This window comes from Musa acuminata, chromosome BXJ2-7, assembly GCF_036884655.1.
Source record: "Musa acuminata AAA Group cultivar baxijiao chromosome BXJ2-7, Cavendish_Baxijiao_AAA, whole genome shotgun sequence".
Classification (NCBI taxonomy): domain Eukaryota; kingdom Viridiplantae; phylum Streptophyta; class Magnoliopsida; order Zingiberales; family Musaceae; genus Musa; species Musa acuminata.
Genome location: NC_088344.1, coordinates 3,360,786 through 3,376,657, shown reverse-complemented (window position 1 = coordinate 3,376,657; position 15,872 = coordinate 3,360,786). Strand labels below are relative to the sequence as shown.

At 39.1% G+C, this 15,872-nt stretch overlaps 2 protein-coding genes and 1 long non-coding RNA gene across 3 annotated transcripts; 1 reads left to right on the top strand and 2 right to left on the bottom strand.

Annotated features, from left to right (window-relative positions):
* Positions 1-821: 821 nt before the first annotated feature.
* On the top strand, positions 822-8,492 carry LOC135616663 (dehydrogenase/reductase SDR family member FEY-like). The gene is made up of 8 exons (XM_065116090.1): positions 822-1,213; positions 2,294-2,414; positions 2,923-3,040; positions 5,489-5,625; positions 6,944-7,045; positions 7,257-7,349; positions 7,697-7,769; positions 7,889-8,492. The coding sequence occupies exons 1-8, from the start codon at positions 927-929 to the stop codon at positions 8,149-8,151; spliced, it is 1,194 nt and encodes a 397-aa protein (XP_064972162.1). The 5' UTR covers positions 822-926; the 3' UTR covers positions 8,152-8,492.
* Positions 8,493-9,094: 602 nt separating this feature from the next.
* LOC103990675 (transcription factor ILR3) lies at positions 9,095-12,232 on the bottom strand. The gene is made up of 5 exons (XM_009409894.3): positions 11,896-12,232; positions 11,720-11,770; positions 10,831-10,908; positions 10,528-10,690; positions 9,095-9,582 (listed from the first exon to the last, which is right to left on the bottom strand). Exons 1-5 carry the CDS (start codon positions 11,997-11,999, stop codon positions 9,298-9,300), a joined length of 681 nt encoding a protein of 226 aa, XP_009408169.2. The 5' UTR covers positions 12,000-12,232; the 3' UTR covers positions 9,095-9,297.
* Positions 12,233-13,265: 1,033 nt separating this feature from the next.
* LOC135616444 (uncharacterized) lies at positions 13,266-14,627 on the bottom strand. Its single transcript, XR_010488340.1, has 3 exons — positions 14,422-14,627; positions 14,260-14,343; positions 13,266-13,360 (listed from the first exon to the last, which is right to left on the bottom strand). It is a non-coding gene; the product is annotated as an uncharacterized LOC135616444 (long non-coding RNA).
* Between the last annotated feature and the right edge of the window lie 1,245 nt (positions 14,628-15,872).

Below are 15,872 nucleotides of genomic sequence, written 5' to 3'. Positions count from 1 at the left end.
GCTTCACCCTGAAGCAAACAGGAGAGTTCTGATGCACACAAGCAGATCATTTTCGACTTTATAACCTGGCCACATATCGAAGGGAAATTACATCGAACGCTTGGAGGGCACAAAGTCGTTTTCAAGGTTGCAAGGGAGAAGGGGACGGCCCATTGGGCTGTTGCGACCCACGTGGGTGCCACATCACAATTTTCTCGGAGACCTACGTGACACGTGCGCCCTATCGGGGCCCATTAATCGGGTCCCACCACCCGACAAAAGTTGCAGGGGTGATTGGGTCGACCTGTAAAAAAATTTGGTTTTTAAATGTATTCCTCCATATTGAATTCTGATTTGAAACTTCAAATTTTTGTATCCATATATATTTATATTCAAGCAAATTAAAAGTCACTAATTCGAGTTTTTTAATCTTTTTCATATCTGCTTCCAAAAAGTAAATCGTACTGCATTTATCCCTTTAAATATAAATTTAGCGTATATATATATATATATATTATTTTAAATCTAAATTAGCAATTGATAACCATAGTTTAATAGTGGATTAACGGGAGGGACCTATGTGTAAAATCATAATAGTTAGAGGGGCTTAATGTTCTATTTTTTATTTACAGAAACTAGAAGGGTGAATATGAAAAAAACGCTCCGGCGCACACGACAGGAATCACAGCGGTCCACATCGACAGCAACTGATTTGGACGGTCGCGCTGAAGTCGGAAGCACACCACGTGTTCCCCTCATTTTGCGTGCTCACTTAGTTCGGTGTGGGGGGGGGGGGGGAATAAGTAGGTCACAGTAAAAAACACCGAGTCTTATCGCCCCCTTCACCTCCGATGGTGAGGCATTTGACCAAACACGTCGGCGTCGCATTATTCTTCTAATATAGGCCACTCATTTCCTCCCTCCGCCATCCACCCTTTGCTTTCACAATGGATTCCAACCCCCGCGCCCGTTCTTCTCCTGCTTCTTCTTCGATCTCGTTGACTTCCTCATCGGACGGCGGTGGAGATGGCGGCGATGGAGGGCGGAAGGATAGGAAGAAGGAGGCGCTGGGGTGGATCGAATGGGGGAGAGGATGGTGCAGCATAATCGGGGAGTTCCTCTTCCAGAGGATCGCCGCTAGCCATGTTGAGAACCCTCTGCCCGTCCCCCCGCTCGATGGCCTCACCTGCATCGTCACCGGCGCCACCAGTGGCATCGGCCTCGAGATCGCCAGGTCCCTCCTCTTTCTCCTCGTTTAGAACTTGTTCTTTACCTTCCCCTTCTTGTTCTGTGGCCTCTATACTGGTTAGATTCGCGCGTTCTACTCACATCGCCGCACTGACCTAATAGTCCGTAATGATCTCTTTATCGTCGTACATTGGCCGTCCCCAAACCCCGCATCGGCGGGAGCCTCGCCGTGTACCGGGTACCCCTGGATGCTGTAAATGATGCTCGAAAATGTTTGTTTGATGGCAATGGGGTTCTGCTCTCTGCGAACATTTCATTTCATCTGATTCGCATTAGGGTTTTAGTTATCTGGGAAATCTTCCTTGAAGACTGCTAGGAAATCTTAATCTCTAATTCTTTGACAACCATTCTGATGGTGTTGATTAAAGGCGCTCATCAACAGGTTGTCTCTTTTATCCAAGGCATTGTGGTCTTCTTAGCATTTATGATTGGTTTCCTATGATGTGAGCGTATCCACGCAACCTAATCAGCTTGGTCATGGTGATTCATGAGCTTTCCTTAGTATAAATTATGCCGTGCTCTTACTTTTGTTGCTCACAGATGGCCATAGCGGAAAATTGACACTTTTTCACATTACTGTTGTGTTCTGATTCCAATTTTCTATTATTGGATTCCTTTTGTATCCAATGCAAAATTGATGCCAGAACCAGCTCTTGCATTTTTATTCTATTATTTATGATCATTATTGGATCAAATATTGTAGTGCTGAAGCATATTGTTCTAACTTCTAAGAGCAATCATACTGTCTATTCTTTCCATACAAGTCTAAAACAAGGAGGAAAATTTTCCTTATTTATCTGAGTTTAAGCTTTTGGAAAGGCTTTGTTGGATCAAAAGCCTTGTTGCCATTGTTGCTGTTGTTTATTTTCACAAATAGTATATATGCTGATTGGTTTAGCTCCAGTTTGCCTTTTGTTATTCTCAAAATTTTGGCGTTTTACAATTAATATAAGGTGCAAACTTTAGATGAATTTGTCAAAAGAAATTTCATTCTTGTTTATGCTTTCAGTCAATGGTTGCATTTATTGTTACTACTTACTACTGACAAATTATTTAATGGAAACAGGCAACTTGCAGAGTCAGGAGCACATGTTGTGATGGCTGTCAGGAGAACAAAGCTAGCTCATGAGCTGATCCAGAATTGGCAGAATGACAAGTCTGAGATAGGGCTAACCCTTAATGTTGAGGTATGTGCCACCGAAAATACAAGCCAGTACTGAAAAAATAAAAAGAAGCCAGTAGTGTCCCTGTTATTGCTACCACATCTCATAAATGCCAACAAACAGCTTATGTTTTTATGTTTTCTTTGTCTTGTCATTCGTTTTTATCTTGCTAATCATTTTCCTTGTGCTAAATTTTTCTTTTGATTGCCTGCTAAGATTTGTAGAAGCTGTGTTATTTGGGGTATGATTTTACTGTAATGTCTTCTTATAAACTCACCTTGAAGCAGATGACTGTGGCCCCATGGCTTGTTGGCTGGTGGGTTGCTAGTTGGCGGTCTACCAGCCTGTTGCCAGCAGCTAATACAAGCAGCCTGGGGGCTTCAGTATCTGTGCTTCTGTACTTAGTAGTTTATATTACAGAAAGGACTTGATCGGGCATGCATTGTGATTTTTTTAAAAATTAAATTATCCTTTTTCTGTCAGCTGCAGATCGCATTGGCTACTGTTTGATTTTTTGTACTTCATTGTCCAGGCAATGGAACTCGATCTGCTCTCTCTAGACTCTGTTGTAAGATTTGCTGAAGCTTGGAATGCTCGTATGGTACCGTTGAATGTATTGATCAATAATGCTGGCATTTTTGCAATTGGAGGTTTGAATCAAGTTCATTAATCTAGTAGTCTTTTTAATCTGCATGATGAACTACATTAACTCCTTATGCCAGATATTTAAAACCTGAATGTCAGAAACATACAGTTTGATAGACCTGGAATTGTGCTTTTGTTGGATGACATGGGAATAAATTTAAATGGAATGGTCTAACAAAAAGAGTGTTTTAATGGAATTACTGTTGCATAATCTTGTTTTCCTTTTCCTTCACATGTTTTTTCAGGTAAACTGTAGTTTCTCCACCTATGGCTTGTCCAGGTTTCAACTTACCTATTTGAGTTTTGAAGTGTGTCATTTGACTTATCAGTTCTTTGACTGCATCAGATAACCCTTGTTGTTACTCACTTCATATATGAAAAATATTCTCGTGACAAAAATATCCTGATTCATCAATATGGAAACAATCTCTCTGTTTTGTTTGTAGGGTATGGTTTTTTTCATTGGCCTTCCCCAGTTCTCACAGCAAGAGCCTCATGCATTAGGACCATCCCTTTTTATGAAAATATCCTTCTTGTTAAAATTATATGTTTTATCAGGCCATGACTAATTTTGGTATTTGTGGATAAATAAACTTTTGACTTCTTCATTTATTTGGCGTCAAATTTCGCTGATGTGGTGCTCGCATTGCATATAAATGTTTGAAATAGCACATGCATAAGTTTTATGTTGTCCAAGTAGGTTCCACACAGTGATTTCAATAGGCACTCGTCTAGGCGCTCGGGCAAGGCGAGGTGAGGCCCGAGCGCCTTGCTTCACTTCCAGGCGGTGCGCTTTAAAGAGGCGCCACCTGGGCGCTCGCCCGAGCCCAGACGCCGAGCGCTTCAGGTGAGCGCCTGGGTTAAACTAGGCGACCGAACCAGCGTTTTAGGTCTGGTTCGGTCTCCGATGCTTTAGTTGGTTCAATCGAACCAACTAAAGCACCGATATCAGCTGTCGTTGCCCAACCCTAACCCTGTTCGCATTCACGCTACCGCTGCTCGCTGCTGCTGCCGCTGTCGCTGCTCCCACTGCCGCTGCCGTTGTTGCCGCTCCCGCTCTCGTTGCCGCTGCCGTTGCCACTGTCGTTGCTCACTTTTACCGTTGTCGTTGCACCCTCGGTCTTCCCTTACACTCCTCTTCCTTCTCCTCTTTCGAAAGTATACTGTTAACAGTATACTAGTAACAGTAATGTATTTGTATTTATTAGATTAATGATATATTATTTTGATTTTAATACTATTAAATAATTATATTTATTAATTATATTATATATTTTAATATTTTAGCGTCTCGTTTCACTTGAGCAAGCGCCTGGGCGAGCGCCTAGCGCCTCAGGCGTTTTTGGACCTTGGCGCCTTCTAGCGCCTAGCGCTTTTTAAATCACTGGTTCCACATATATGTCACATTGATCCTATGTTTGCCACACACATGCCATAGGATTCCTTGTTGCTCCATGAGCTTTGCTTAATTCTTTTCCTCCATTTGCTCATCTTTCAAAGCTCAAAAACCTTTGATTTGCCTACTGATCTTGGCCAGCTTAATTTATGGTAACTGTCTCTCTACATTAAGTACAAAAGCAAAGTTTGTCTGTTCTCTGGAGCCACTATGTGTTGGTTGGTATCTACAGGTGTGATTTACTTCTTGTCTGTGTACCTTAAGCTTAGGATTGTAGTGTCTTTGCCGGCACTCACAACTCGTGTCTGCCTACCTATGCTGCAGGCCTGCCCACCATTGCCAGACCTTTTGGTACTTCTTGTCATTGTCCTCCTCCTTTCCACCTCTGCTTACTCCTCCGCATCCCTTGGTACCATCGTATATACTGCATATAGATTGGATATGTCAGTACCAGTACCCAAGATATGAAACCTTGAATAAAATTATATGTATTGATTCTCCCTAGACCTTTCATTGGTAGGAGCCTCCTCAACTCGGCTGCACCAACTTAAATCAATGATGGTATACTTGGATATAATATTGCTCCTTGAGCATTCTATCTTTATGCAATAACATATTGCTTTCACTTAATCTCCCATTTTAATCAGTCTTCTTTTTTAGGAAATCAAGATATCTTCTTTTTCTCAAAAGTTTTCTGATGACATGTATCTCATTTTCGTGAGTCATGCAACAGAATAAACTTAAATCTTATGTAGATTTATATGCATTTCAAAGAATCCCCTTTGTTTAAAAAAGCACTTTGGCTTGTTTCACATTTTATTAGTTTAGTATGTTGACTGCTTCTGCACTATGTTTTGTCTATTGCTATATCCTTGTTATAATGCATGTTATTTATGGTTTATGTGGTGGAACAGTATGCACACTTAGTTTCTTCACTTGAGATATCTGCATATCAATTATTATTGTTTATCAACCCATCTCAGCCTTAACAATCAAAAGAATGTTCTTGCACATGTGATGTCTCTGACATAGCTAATGTTTTTGCATTGTTCTTTAGAACCCCAACGATTTTCAAAGGATGGGTATGAGGAACACATGCAAGTGAACCATCTCGCCCCAGCACTGCTTTCGTTGTTGCTTTTGCCATCGCTTCTTCAAGGATCTCCTAGCAGAATTATCAATGTTAATTCTATTGTAAGATCATTTTTTTAGTAACACATTTCTGTTGAAACAGATTTGAGTTTTTAGTAACACATTTCTGTTAAAACAGACTTGACGCTTAAAATTGATGCATAATAACCTTTAACATGTATTGCTTCACTTGTGATACCAACATGAAGAGTTCCTTCATGAACCTGAACTCGTTGGATCTCTCTTCTTTGGGGCTACTATTTGCATTCTAAGAGATCCATAGGATGATAGACTTTTCTAAAATATGCTGAGACCAACCTATGTGCTTTTTTCTTGGTAGAGGTAGATTTTGGAAATTGATATAGTGAGTTATTTGAAAGCAATGTTAAAAGAAAGAAACTTCCTGATCAAGTTCTTCATCGCTATTGATGATAGAGGCTTAAGCTCTGGTAACTTTAGATGAAGCTTCAGTTGTCATTTTCCTTTAAAAATCAATTCTTATTTGCCTAACTAGTTCTCGGGAAATGTGTGTCCATTGATAAAATATGAAATGAATTTAAGCATTGCTTATTGATTGGGATAAAAAACTTCCAGCCAAACGCAATTACCTACTTATTGGTGGTCTCATGGGAACTGCTGTAAGTTCTTAAAGCCCTAACTCGTTTAAATTTGGTGGCAAAACAATAGTTACTAGCAGTTTCAGCTGAATATGGACTTATGTTTTTATGATTTCTGTTGATTGATTTCATAGAAGTATGATTTTCTGTTGCTAGCAGTTTCTTCTTTTAGTTTTATTCTAGAATAAGAGTTATTAGTGATTCTTCGGGGATGGGTATTTTGTTGTTATGGGTGATGGCTGCTTTCTTTATGTTATTGTCCTAATGACTACTCGATAATGTTGTCGTTTCTAAATGATATTTCAAATGATATTGAACCTTTTTTCTTGATTAGTAGGATTTGTTTCCTTTTTTCCTTTTCTTCTTTTAGTTTTATTCTAGAATATTTTTGGAAATATGAATAGACTTATTTCATTACTGCTAGGAGTTAGTAGCCATTCTTCAGGGATGGAAATTTTGTTGTAATGGTTATATGGGTGATTGGTGCTTTCTTTATGTTAATATTCCTAATGTCTCCTTGGTGATGTTGTGGTTTCTAAGAGGCATTTCAAATGATACTGAACTTTTATCTTGATTAGTCAGTGTCTTCCTTTTCTTCTTTTAGTTTTACATGGTCTATTGTTAATTGCAATGTGTTGGCCATGTGGACATCGAGGATGTGAACATGTCTTCTGGAAGAATATTCATGTATTTCCTTTTGTTTCTTTCAGTTTAACTTGTTCTCTCTTTCATAACTCTCTTTTTTTTTCTTATTTTACTTTTAGATGCATTTTGTTGGCTTTGTGGACACACATGATATGAACATGACATCTGGAAGAAGCAAATACACAAGCTTAGAGGGTTACTCAAGTAGCAAGCTGGCACAGGTAGCTGTAATAAACTTATTTAAAAAAATATTTTGAATTGATTATTAAGTTTGTCTTTCTAATGAAGGTATATAGTATGGCTATTTTTCTTTGATTTCAATAAGATTCTGATTCATTGTTGTCGTTATCCTATGTGAATTAGTTATGCAATTCCTAATCTCCAACATTTTAAATGATTCAGTGATGAAATGATGGAACATTATTGTCTCAGGTAAAATTCACTAGCATTCTTCACAAGCGAATACCTGCAGAAGCTGGAATCAGCGTCTTGTGTGTTTCTCCCGGCATCGTTCACACGAATGTTGTGAGTCTTTTAGAAATCTCTTGTATATTTTTTCCCTTCACTAGTGGTGGTTCTTTTAAGTGTTATCCTTACTTGATAATCCACTAACAAGACTTGCTTGAAGAACAACACCTCAGCAGTCTAATGCAGATAAACTGCTAAATCAATCTCAGTTAGCAACTTTGTCTCGCATAAGCTTTGGCCTAAACCAACCCACTGAGTCCTTGTAACCACCAGAAGATTCAAATCAAGCCTTTAGGATGTTAGCATCCATAGATGTCAGATTTGCACCTCATGCCTTTTAACATCTTAAAACTGTTCTCTTTTGCTGCATATTTGGGCGATCTTAACATGCTTGGAATTTGCAGGCAAGAGACCTACCTAAGGTCATCGTTGCGGCTTATCATCTAATTCCATATTTCATATTCAGTGCTCTCGAAGGTACGAACACCTTCCTGCGGCAGGATCATTTGTTATCGTTGCCATAATGTTCATTCCCATAATATTTATTTCAGGTATTTCCCCGACATAAATAATCAATCGAACTTTTGGTGTTGTAGGTTCGAGAAGCACTCTATTTGCAGCCACTGATCCTCAGGTCCCAGAATACTGTTCAGTACTGAAGGCTGAAGAATGGCCTGTTTGCGCCTACATTTCGTACGATTGCCGTCCGATAAACGCATCCGAGGAAGCCCACAATCTCAAAACTTCACAGGATGTCTGGGAGAAAACATTAGAGTTAATCGGGCTCCCATCCAACGCCTTGGACAAGCTCATCGGAGGCGAGGCAGTGCAGTGCCGTTTTGGACCAAAAGAAGAATGACGACATGATTTTATCCAGGTCATAATTTTGCAATTGGCGAATTGTTTCATCAGTCTTCTTCGCAAGGGAATAAGATTAACGATTAGGTTACCCTCTGTCCTTGCTGCTAGTTTGGTGCATCGTAAGTGGCATTCTCAAGGATTCTGAATTAGACATTAGTTTACTACTTGACCCACCCAGAGAGACTTCATTGTGTGTCGCCTTGGAAACATATTTAATGGTTCGTGCCTGCCTGCCTGCTGGCTGGCTGGTTAATCAAAGATTTGCATGTCTATGTAGACGTCGTGGTCATGCAACTTTTTCGTTTGACTGACTGATTCGAGCATAAACTGTTACGCGCATCTGATCCACTCCACACATGATTGTTGCCTTTGCGTTCTTTGTGTTCTTGGTTCTCTTCCTTCTTCCTTTTCTAAGGCAATCCATCACAGAAATCGTATATTTAGGCTTGCTTTGTCGAGTGCCACAACTGTTATTCCTAGTGGCGATACTACTAGGAGTTAAAACACTGCCAACTCCATTCTCAAAGGCTGAGTAATATAATATAACATCTGTTGTTTCTTGGATGCAATGTGATAAAGATCCGAAACTTAAAATATGCACTAGTGTTAGGTAAACTGTCCATCAAGCTGGCCACTAGGGTTAAACATCCATAGACAGTCTTCACTAATCTGTCAGCCTTTCTAGGCGGGGAGATATATGCTAATGCTTCAATATAGAAAACAACAAACCATTTTTTTAATGACATCCTGCTTAATCTCTAAGTTAAAATAAGTAGCAATACCAACAACTAGCACTACCTAATCCACCGTCAACGAGAAATAATAAGAATTACATCGAAGTCAGTTGAATGTGCACAGACACAGAGCTGCACTTCCTACAGTGCAAATTTGTGCTCGTATACTTGCAAGCACACAACAAACGTGGAGATTGCAAGTTCAAATTGTGAGAGTTCATAATGGAATGGATTAAAATGCCAGCTTTAACTCTCCTTTGTTTACAGCACAATGACCACATCACAAGGGTTACTAAACTCCTTTGATTTCAGATGCCAAAGTATTAAGATTCAGCGTCAGAGAGAAAAAAAAGTAGTACCGTATATAGGTAGGTGTCAGACATGCCACATGCTTTCTGCCATTGGTGTGCTTATGCATTGGGAGGCCAAAGCTTGGAGTCTTGTGTGGTATCCATGACAGCAGGGGGAAGCCATTGCCACATGGCCATGCCAGGGTAAGCAGGGAAGTGGGCAGCCTTGTTTGATGGGGCCTGAACATGCGGAGAAAACGTAGTAGGGGCGGCAGCAGGATGATATGCAAGTGGATGTGGCATGAAGCCAGAAGGAGCCATGCTTATGGCCTTGACTTGTTGCTCTAATGTCTCCTTATCAGCCTTCAATTTCATCTTCTCGTCTCGAAGCTCATTCTTCTCCACCTGATCATACACTTTTACCATCAGTGCAATCTTCAAAGCAGTATTATCAAATTTTGTCACAGTAATAATCAGATGGTTACAGAGAGAAGAAAGAAAAAAAAAAAGAAATTGAAGAAAATATCTGTTTTTTTTTTAATGTCATCGTAAGCGTCCCATATCTTTCCTTCATTTAATCCCATCCCTTTAAATCATAAACAAACAAATCTCCAATTACAAAGAAAAACTTGAGCCTACCTAGGTTATATATAATTTAGATAAATGGAATTAAAGAAAATTCTGCCAATGACAGAAACAAATATTGTAGACCAGATTTCTTTGCATTCATGGACCAAAAAACTCAATTCTAAAAGATCTACCAAGAAGAATATCAAGCATTAACATTATGCCAACAACATATTGAAGCAATTTGGAGACCAGTTCCTCCAAATAGATGAACCATTGCAAAACCTTTTTCTTATGTATATCTCCACCCCCCCCCCCTGGGTACAGGACAAAGAAAGGCAAAGTGGAATGAAAAACAATAATTAACTATATAATGCAATGATCAAGTTGGATCATGGTGGTAGTAGTTATTAGATCAATTAAAGGACCACTTTCCCAGCTATGCAGAGTCAGTATGGATAACCTACACAACTAATTAATAGAAACAATTATTGCTATTTATAAATTACTTTGGTATTCTTTATGTTTAAAACAATTACATCATGTATTATTATTATTATTATTATTATTATTATTATTATTTCATCGCCCTGATTATTCTTTCTAACTACTTTTACTCCACTTCTGCAGAGATACTAATCCCCCAATCTGGTAAGCTAATCCAACCAAACTGCCATCCAATTATGTTGAATGATAAAACTCTATTCCCAGCTCAATCATTTAAACCTTGCTCAGAGATCATTGTCACCCATCAATAGAGAAAGAATATGGACAGAATCAGACCTTCAGATCCTTAATTGTTTCTTGAAGCTTGTCATTCGATTCCTTAAGTTCCTGTGCTTCAGCTTTTAACTGTACCAACACACGAGCCGCATCACTTAGTATACTTGCCTTGTCAGACTTAGGAGTTCTACTGGGGTCAAGAATTAAAGACAGTTCTGAAAACCTACAGAGAACAGGAAATTCCAGATAAGTAGCATTACAGGGAATACAGCAGCAGCATTAACAGGGAAAAAGAAAAAAAATTGATCATGCTATTTACTAGCAGACTCTGGTATTTGAGAATTTTAGTTTAACAATGAGCACCTATCATTTAACTTATCGCGTCGCATTTTCTCACGGCAAGCTTTTGACTTGAGTCCAGTGGTTGAATCATCTCTAGCCCTGTAAAATCAAAGTTTATGTTAGTTTTAACAAGCCACTCAAAAGTATGACAGTGAAATCAGCTCATAATAATCTGGTTTTAGCTAGATAAAAAGAACCAAGTTGAAAAATATCAGTTAGACACCAATAAAATTTGGGATAAACTTACAATATGATCTCAGGCGTCCCAAACCCTGTTTCCCAAACTATAGAAAACAAGCCCTAAATCTTCTCGTAGTTATTAAAAAACAAAAATTGCAATCAAATTTGCTCCTTCCTAGTGACTCTTAAAGTGCTTCACAATATTAGCATGCTCCAAGCAAGTATATGGTGTAAGTATATCTGCTTAGGTAACCAAGGAAGGTGAAGCAAGTCATAGCTAGCGGACATGATTCAGTTGAAAACCTTTATACATACAATTTCTTCAGACGGCTGTCTGAAGAAACAAGGACCTAAGTATTACGCTTCTTAAACCTGACTCTTACCTTGCCATGTGAGACACTCTAATTCCACCTCAAAATTTGACCCTAAGGTTGTCCTGAAATCTGTGTTTGTATCAACATTAATTGCCTTCCTTTACATAGAAGAGATGCTAATCTCAAGTTCTCCCCTTTTGTAAGCCAACACAAACAATAAAAACGTAGTTTTGGAATATAGGAATCATAATATTTAATTACCCTACAACTATCACGCACATAAAGTAAGCCCCAGAATCCATCCCCCATCCAAAAAAAGTTGGAAAGAGAACAAAAGGAAGCAGAAAAGGATGAAGAACTGATTCCATTAACATGCTGTTGCAACATATCAGAATCAACATCAAGAAAACACCTACCTTTTCTTTAGGCTAGTCAGCTCCACACCATAAGCCTCCTCGATGCCCACTCTGTCACAGAATTCCCATTCCAAAGACATTAGCGCAATTACTTCACAAACCATTTAGCGTCAAGGCAATGCGATCTAGAGACGAGAAATGAACAAGAACAAAACACACGAAAAGAAGCAACGCACCCGGTGGTGGGTACCATGTCGCAGAAGCTCTCGATGGCGCAGCGCAACTCGGCATCGGATCCCCCGCCGTCGACCCAGTAGTCGTCGATCGAGTTGGATTCCATGGAAGGACACGCTCTCCTACTCCTTCCTTCTCCCTTCTCCTCCCTCGATCCGATCCCTGTCGGAAGGGAAGAAACCAACCAACGGAAAAAGGGTTAGGGTTAGGGTTAGGATAAAGGTTCGGCTTCGGGATCCGGCGACGCCGAAGGATGAGAGAGAGAGAGAGAGAGAGAGAGAGAGAAAGAGGAAGGAGACGCGTAGACGCGACGAGGAAAGGAGGGAGGGAAGGGCGGTTTTGTGCTGCGGGGAAAAGGAGCGCTTTTTATCTTCGGTGGGGCCTCGGCGAGCGCCCGTCACCGAATGTGGAAGGTGGAATGCTTCATTTATTTGCGATTTGATCCCTAAACCCATTAATCTTTTCACAATAGTCCTCTGCAGTCGTCAAATTAGAATAACAGTACCATGCATTCATTTCACGCAGAACTAATGACGCGTGCGGACGCTTATCCATTAAATTTACACAAAAACCCTTCCTTGTTTTAATTTTTGGTTTCTAATTCACTGTTATTTTCATAATCATCCTCTGACTTGATTAAATTTCAAGACAATCCCGAGACATTTAATTACCGCCTAAATATTACAGAAATATCTAAATAAAGTTTTCTACAAAAATAAAAACACTCGTCCGTGTTTTATTATTTTTTTTTTCGTGCCCCTTAAAAACTTGTTTTGCTGATTTCTAATTTTTATTAGGTAATTCTGACTCCTAAGCTTGACGCACTCAGAATATAAATAATTAATTAAAGTTTCATGTTCCCGTCTATCTTCTACTTGGATCTAAATAATTTATGTCCATCTCATGTATCCTACTCTACATCGAAACATATCATATCATGTCTAGTAAAAAGTAATATCATGCTGAGATGCGTTTCTATGGGAATATATTGTGATCCAAAAGGTTAAAGGCCGACAAGACAATGATAGGGCTCGGATGATGATTTGATTATGACATGATCATGATAAGGGCGGGACATGAAAGGTGAGGAGAAAGAGGGTTAAGGCTTTGGTCTCAGGATATTTGGGACGCAGCGTCTCTTCCATGACCGCACATTGAGGTCGAACAGAGAGGGGCCAAGTGCTACAGTGGGCAGTGCCTGTGTTGACATCTTGGGAAGTGTTCAAGTAGGCTTGGTTTCACATCATGGTGGAGAAATAGTGTTGACATACTAAATCTACAAAAGTAGGGCTCACTTTGATCAAGATTCTTGTGAAAAAGTTACATTGAAGAACACAAACGAAAAAGGAGAAAAGATAAGAAAGGAACATAAATACCTTGAAAGAAGAGGCATGCGGGTGGCATGGGCACTTCCATGGATATACACAGCCTTGGTTTTCGTTAGGTTTCTTCTCCCGAGCTGCTACACTGCACTTTCGAAGGTTAGTGATTTGATTGATGATGAAAAGAATGGACGGAAAATGAGAATCATAACATCAGATATCTTATATAGACAAAAATCATTTAGCATTTCAACAAAAATTGGGAGGCATCCAAAGTGGCTATAAAATTATTTTTGCAGATTGGGATGGCAACAAAGTTGTTTCAGAGGAGGCAGTTGTAAGAAGCTTGTTTTGGCTGCAAGTTGAAGTGCAGGCTGTGATAAGGTGTGGAAGATGATCTGGAATTTAAAGACTCCCAATAACATTGAAATCTAGGTTCGGTGGTTCTGCCATAACATACTTCTCTCAGCTAATAATAACTTGAATTAGAAGGGAATTAAAATCTCAAGCGAAGTCTTAGGAACAGATGCAGCAAGTTAGATTGCTTTGCATGCAACTATAAAGTGTGAAACATTCCAGGCAGCCAGGTCTCATATGGGCTCTAAAGTTAGATATGTTGTTCCCAGGGACCTTTAGGAGTCTGAAAGATTTGTTCTGGCTTTTTCTGAACATAAGAAGGATACCAAATTGAGGAGATTGATCAGGATGTCTGGGCTACTTGATAGGGCCACAATGAGCTGAGTGGTGAAACAGGTATATTTTGACATTTAGTGCCCACAACATACCTGTTCACCTCTCAACTCACTCATAGGCCTACTTAATAGGGCTACTCGATTAACCACACAAGATTTATTGTAGCCAACCATGTAAGTGATAAAGAACAAGTCACATTGATAACAACAATATAAATGAATATGTGATACTGTCAATTATCAATATGCAACACAAAGAATTCGATAAAGAGCTATTAAAAAATTTCAAAGATTCAAGTACCACCATGCACCTAAATCCTCGAGAGATTCACAGACAAAAGAAATATCCTACCTTTAAGCTTTAAACAACACAGAAACTGCAACCTGAAATTTTCTGTCTTCAAGCTTTTGAGCCAGGAAACTGAGAAAATATGCACTGCACAAGTCAAAATAAACACAAAAGTTCAGGGCTAAATCAAATCACAAAATAAAACCTCAAATAAATGAAAATTACAGCTATCAGTAATGACTAGAAGGAAAGCTCTTCTTTAGATCCCTTCCCAATAAAATTTCTGCGAGAAAAAACATGAGCATGAAATCCTAAAACTTGCTCTCCCAAAAGCCATAATCTTCTACAGCTAAGAATGCAAGATATTGGAAGCAAAAATAGCTGGAGAACCACTAGAAATGCAAGATATCAGCTTAATTTCTTAAGCGGAGTTCTGGATATTCCATGTTCAGCTTAATTTTAGTTTGATCCAAAGGAGAGTGGAGCATCGCTATTTCCAGATCTAGCATGTGCTTCTTATTTGATCTGGTCGAGACTCATATGGCTAGCATTTAGCATCTTACTATTACTTGACAGGAGAGGAATATGGACCAATCTGAACATGGAATGTGTCGATATCTGGATGCCAATAGACAGAATAGTAATGCCTCATTGTGAAACCAAAAGCCATCTTCTTTGCGTACTATGCACTCAGTGCAGGCAGGTTCCAAATGTTCGAGGAGATGGAATCAACATTTACAGTTTAAGATCACTCATAAATGTTAGCACCTGTTACAAAGAAACGAAGATCAAGAGAACTGAAGTGAAAATTTTAATGGCAAAGCTCAAAACATATGCAACACTTATAAGTAGACAAGCTTGAACCAGAAATCTTAAAAAGTGACAGCAAGTATAAATTTCTAGTTACTGAGCCAATAAAATTGCTTGCTAGATTTCAGCATATTTAGAAAGAGTTTGCAAGGATTTCTTACTATAAATGTGTAAGAAATGTAGGGAGACGGGCAAAGAAAGAACAGATGACAATGACCAATATTAAATGGGGTATGAGAGTTCAATTTCTCTTGCCATCACCAACCCAATCTTAAAAGTGCCTCTCAACTCCAATACGTCCACTTTTATCATCTTATCCATTTCCTTGTAGCTCATGATTGAGGCATTTCTTTGCCACAAAGATAATGCATTCCTTGCAGCAAAATTAATATTCCAAAGAAAAGATAATGCATCAAAGAGAAACACAAAACATTTCTCCAGACAATTTCCACTAGTAAACTTTAATTTTTGTCCTATGTCTTACATTTTCTATCACGAAGCAATTCAATGTGACTGAAAAAAAATCAGCAGGATGAAGCAACAAGGCAAAATTTTTTAGCATCTCATAATCAACAAGGCAGCAAACAAAATCCATCCTCGTAGCAGAGTGATCAAAGGGGTCAGGAACATGGAAACTATATGCAAGACAATCCAGTTATGCTGAGTTACTACACCCTTTAGCCATCATTCAAACAAGATGAGCAGAATATGCATTAGTTGCCCTAGAATTGAACCCCATTGCCACAGCGGAACAATTGATGGACCATGCGATCTTCAGATTTTTGTTATCAACTCTGCAATTGCTACGAATCTGAATCTAAAATGCACTAAGAGTATCTCTACACCCAGACATTAACTAGAAGAGA

Bases quoted from the DNA above. Each gene is read 5' to 3' on its own strand.
- LOC135616663 (XM_065116090.1), top strand. From the start codon at position 927: ATGGATTCCAACCCCCGCGCCCGTTCTTCTCCTGCTTCTTCTTCGATC. The intron at 5,626-6,943 runs GTAAGATCATTT...TTTTACTTTTAG, and splicing joins TTATCAATGTTAATTCTATT to ATGCATTTTGTTGGCTTTGT. The intron at 7,350-7,696 runs GTGAGTCTTTTA...TGGAATTTGCAG, and splicing joins GCATCGTTCACACGAATGTT to GCAAGAGACCTACCTAAGGT.
- LOC103990675 (XM_009409894.3), bottom strand. From the start codon at position 11,999: ATGGAATCCAACTCGATCGACGACTACTGGGTCGACGGCGGGGGATCC. The intron at 11,771-11,895 runs GTGCGTTGCTTC...ATTCTGTGACAG, and splicing joins GACATGGTACCCACCACCGG to AGTGGGCATCGAGGAGGCTT. The intron at 10,909-11,719 runs GTAGGTGTTTTC...TTGATTTTACAG, and splicing joins CTGACTAGCCTAAAGAAAAG to GGCTAGAGATGATTCAACCA.